Here is a 5,151-nt window from a genome sequence, read left to right as displayed (position 1 = left end):
CATGCATATCAAACTATATATAAAATACTAGTATGCAAAAATTTACGGTGATCCAATACTGTATGCGCACGCAACGTCCGCTCAAAGTTTGCACGTGTGAAAGGTGAGCATTTTGCTCATTCGTAGTTTCGAATATATTCTGCTTTCCCACGATATTTAAATGGCATTATATATGAATTTAATGCCAACTAAAAAGTGCCATATTCAGTCTGTACTCTGTTATCGCGATCGACAGATATACTTACTTAAACACAAGGAAACGTTTTCAAAGGTAAAATTTCGAAATTGTTGAAATTACCTCCTTATTAATGAAGTTTCGACTGTGTAAATTATCCTGACATTATAATCAAAAAGAGATGATATTTGACCAAAACCCATAATCATGGGTAGAGTGAACCGCTGCCAGTGTCTCTCTTTTCCAAACAAAAGGAAATGATATTAATTTGAATAACCGTCCGCAAATGCAAATTGATACCGAGAATGAAATCGGTCGCTCGCTTTTTCCATTCGATCACGGCTTACGAATTGTAATAAAGCTTATTGATTTGAAAAAGCGAGCGATTTCATTCTCGGTATCAATTTGCATTTGCGGACGGTTATTCAAATTAATATCATTTCCTTTTGTTTGGAAAAGAGAGACACTGGCAGCGGTTCACTCTACCCATGATTATGGGTTTTGGTCAAATATAGTAATATGATAATTTCAATTTTACAATCCTAAAGGCAACTTTATCTGTACTCGGCTATGTTTTGTTCGATAAGCTCCTTTTTAATCGTTTCAATAATGAATAATATCTAATCTTGTGTGAGTTTTTGACTTTGAATTGATAACACTTATTATATATATTTTTGAGTAAACATTGGCTGGTACTTCGGGCCGGTCCCAAACAAAAAAACTAGAAGACGTAGTAATAGTGACAGTGTAACTGCCTGTTGTGGTCTGTCGATGATAAGAATCAACAGATTGTCTTTTATACTACTTCCTTTCGCTTCTTGTGTATTAATTGTAGCTAACATTATGTAGGTTACCTCAAAAGCTCAAACAAGATGACCGACTCGGACGCCCTGAACGGGAGGGATGAAACAGAGGAAACATCTTTGGTCGAACGGAAGCTGTTTTGGACACGGATGGATAAGTTGTTAGCAGTGTTTGGTGCTCTAATCAATTTTGGACATGGAGTGGAAACTTATTTGCCTGGAGTGATAACTCAACAAATATCCTGTGTCACTGAACTGTCTGAGTGGCAGGAAGGAACATTGGATTGTATACTTTACATCACATTAGCTGTGGCTCTTGTCGTTTCCGGACCTCTTTCGGACTGGTTTGGAAGACGGGAGTTACTTCTGTTCTCCCTATATTTAAGTGTTCTGAGTGCAGTGATCTGTGCTATAGTTGCTGACTACTACTTGCTCCTTCTTTCTAGAGCGCTCATCGGGATTTGTATAGGACTCAGCTTTTCGACTTGTTTGGTCATGATAGCTGAGTTGGCTTCCGAAAAAGCGATTCAACATGATATATTGATGATTGCGTCTATAATGTACGCTATCGGTGGAGTCTGGTCAGCTGGTTTAGGTTATCTTTTGCTAGATCTAGTTGGTTGGAGGATCTTTATACTTCTCACCTCAATACCCCTATTTATACCACCCATTTTCATGCTCCACTTCATCTTCGTAGGGACAGCAGGCCAGCAAATGCAAGACGAGCAAAACCAGGATATACCAAAAGGAACAATGAACGTTTCCAATTTTGTTGCCAGAACCGTCAAACTCGGGCTATTTGATGGAATGACTACATTCCAAGGCTGGCTTACAATCCTTCTCGTTCCAACCATGATCCAGATGCTCAAAATCAAAAAGGCTGAACCAAACAGTGACTGTTCGGTGACAGTGACTAAAGGACCGGAATTATTGTTATTGGGCATTGTTACTTTAGCATCTGCATTTGGAATGTTATTCAGGCACTTGATCAGAAATATGCTCAGTTTCCGCAAATCACAGGTGATAGCCGCATTGTTAAACGTGGTGGCTTTCACAGCGATGCTAGAAGTAGGAAAGGAAAGCCTTGTTGTTATTGTTCTGAGCAATTTCGTGGTCAAATTCTTGTACGGGTTCTCCATGATGGCCCATACTTACATCCTTGCTGATATTGATTATTTCGGAACAGGGAACTTTGCACTAGGTTCCGGAATATCGTCTGCTATGGGCACGGCTGGTGGAGTGTTTGGAACAGCCATGGTCGCCTTTACACCGATGTCTTATGTTATTATCACTGCGTTGGTGATCAGTGCACTCAATATTCCGTTAGTACTCTCCATGTCTGAAGTCAAGTTGAATTAGATATCGAGAAAGAAACATCTTTGATAATGCCAAATATTTACATGTCAAAATTATTAACCCCTTCAATCTTTCAAAAAAAGTTGTATTATTATTAACTGAAATTGAAATACAAATCGATACATTTTACGTACTGAAATAATCTTCGAAGAACTGATGAACGATCATGGTTATTGGTTCCCTATTTTTATTAAAGAATTTTTTGATATATGTATATATTGTTAGTCAGCCACAACTGTCAGTAAAACAACGCCTTGACTTCAAATGTCGGTAAAATATACTTTTACAGTCATCCTGATATAAAGACATGTTAGCAAATTTATTCAAAATATCAACCATTCAATCAATCAAATAAATAGAAATAAAAATTTTAGAAATTTACGTAACTCAGCAATTCAAATTACCGGTGGGTGAAAATCCCAAATGATCAGTGGAAGAGGTGAGAAAATAAAATATGCAAGAAAAAAAATCATCTTTCTTCTCCCTCCAAAGTGTTTTAAAGTTTTAAGCTGGTTTTGCCAAAAGTTCTCCCTTTGTTTACTTATACAGGGTGGGCCTAAAGTCAGTACCCATACGTTGGCCTTAATAGCTCAGTCACTGAGTGCCCAATTGAAATAATTATTTCTGGTATGACTTACTACCACCACTGGTTCGAGGAATTTGTCAAATCGAAACATATTTGTGTTTATTTTTTTCAAATGAATGTTCATTTTCGCATTTAGTTGATAGTTAAGATAGTCGGATCGAGGCTCGAGCCAAATTTTATTGAATGGTGTTTGACCATTTAAATTACGTTTGTCTTAAAAAATGATAGTTTTAGCTTCTCAGATGACCGAGATATGACGCATAACGAGTTTGTTCATTACGTGTGATCAGGTGATTGGGTTGAAGCTAGATCTGCATTATGGGAGTCGTGTAGAGAGCCCAATTACGGTGACGTAATTGGGTAATCATTGAGTACTCAATCAATTTAGTTAACGAGATAAACAAATTGCTTGATAACTTCGTCATTTTAAATCCGTTTCGCACCATCTTTTCAGATCATATACCAGATTGAATGACCTATTGCAATATGTTACAACGGAGTCTCTAACATGTTCACAAATACCAGTATAAGCAATTAAATTTTGATTGGGTGTGGCCCCGAAGAATCGAATTTTCAAATTTTGGAATGATAAAGCGAAAGAAGCTGAGCGAGAGAATCAGACAAACTCTGATGGATCTAGAGCGCCAGCACTTCCTGGAGTCCTCGGCACTCCCCCGGAACATCTCACACGGCAACCTCAGTACCCTGACGTCAGTTTTATAGGACCTCGTCACCCCAGAGTGGGTGTTAGGAATCTTTTTTCAAGTGAGGCTAGCGTGATAGCAGTCACGTGATTGTTGCGTGAGCTATCACGCGTTCGTCTAAGAGAGACTTGCGTAAACTTTAATTTTTTATGCTTGAGATGGTAGCGTGAGCGCTCATGTGTTTATTTCAGTGAAATCTAATTGGAGACTCAGACTTGCAATCAGAGATCTAAGCAACAAGGTGGAATTTGGCCGTGTGACTGTCAAATTTCAAATTAGATGTTTCAAATAAGAAACACAACTTGCTTTTACTTTTAAAGACCACTCTGCGGTCAGAGACGATCGCTGGTGGTTGGAAGTGAATATGATTATGATGAAACCGTTCGGAAGTTGTTTGACAATAAACACGCCAAAACCGCGTGATTTATGGGAAACTGATCAAGATTCTATCAAACTTTCGACCGATCATTTTTTACCGTTGAGCACGTCATATTCAGGTAACTCTTGTATCTTTCCGGCGAAAGATTGCAAGACTTTTCTCGTCTTGTAATCTATTAGTCTGTCGATTTCTTTTTGATTTTGGAGGATATTTTGATCCTGTAAAACCGTAAATGTATGTTGATGGCAATTTTTACTGTGTTTACCTCCTTCAATTCGGACGAAGGTTTCTGTTTTCGGAATGAGATGCTATTTATTTAGAGTTATTTTCTTGAATCAACTCAGTTAAATTGTTAACAAATCCGAATAACTATTATATAATATACAACATGATGTGTCACCTGATGCATTTAACGCATTGACAAATTTTATACACCAACATTACGTCTGAAATATTTGTGCATCGAATAATGATGATCAATTTTATCATTGTCAAAACCAAAATATGCTCCATTTTTCAGACTTAATAACAAATAAGTCGAGGTCAAATTTTTCGGACGTAAGGTATCTTGAGTAAGTGATGTCTGATATTATTAACTAAAACGGTATCAATGTGGGATATTGAGGACTCTGTTTGTCATAATAATTGTATGTAAAATTGAAGTTTTTAGAGCTGTGCGAATATTAATCACATTAGTGATTAAAATTATGGTGTATGCTAAATGCTTATAATTATAGTAATTTGTATTTGAAACATAAATGATTAAATCAATTTGATGTTTGAGCAGAATTAAAGTGTTTTTCTTTTTTTTCTCTGTTGAATCAAATGATTCATAATATTATGGCAATTCAAATAAGGGTTAAAAATCTATATTACATAGGGGTCGTTCACATTTTACGTAATCAGCCGTAGGGGGGGGGGGGGGGGCGTGGGGGTTGGTTGTTGATTGTAACAAAATAAAAATTTTCTAATTTACCCTCTAGAATAATAACAATTTGACAATACTTTTATTCAATTTCACTCTGATAGTGATACAGTTACAATTTAGGAATGGGTATCGGGAAATTGGTAGATCACCGGCTATAAGAAATTCAGGGAAACCGGCTCCTGACTATCGTTCAGTACGATGTGGTTGAATTAATATCTTA

At 36.9% G+C, this 5,151-nt stretch overlaps 1 protein-coding gene across 1 annotated transcript; it reads left to right on the top strand.

Moving 5' to 3' along the window:
- Nucleotides 1–1,047: 1,047 nt before the first annotated feature.
- Nucleotides 1,048–2,337, top strand: LOC134815528 (synaptic vesicle 2-related protein-like). Its single transcript, XM_063824068.1, has one exon. It carries the CDS (start codon nucleotides 1,048–1,050, stop codon nucleotides 2,335–2,337), a length of 1,290 nt encoding a protein of 429 aa, XP_063680138.1.
- Nucleotides 2,338–5,151: the final 2,814 nt, after the last annotated feature.

This window comes from Bolinopsis microptera, chromosome 5 (genome assembly GCF_026151205.1).
Source record: "Bolinopsis microptera isolate Bmic1 chromosome 5, MBARI_Bmic_1.0, whole genome shotgun sequence".
NCBI lineage: Eukaryota > Metazoa > Ctenophora > Tentaculata > Lobata > Bolinopsidae > Bolinopsis > Bolinopsis microptera.
Note: the sequence above shows the minus strand (reverse complement) of the source record. Positions and strands in the feature narration are given on the sequence as shown.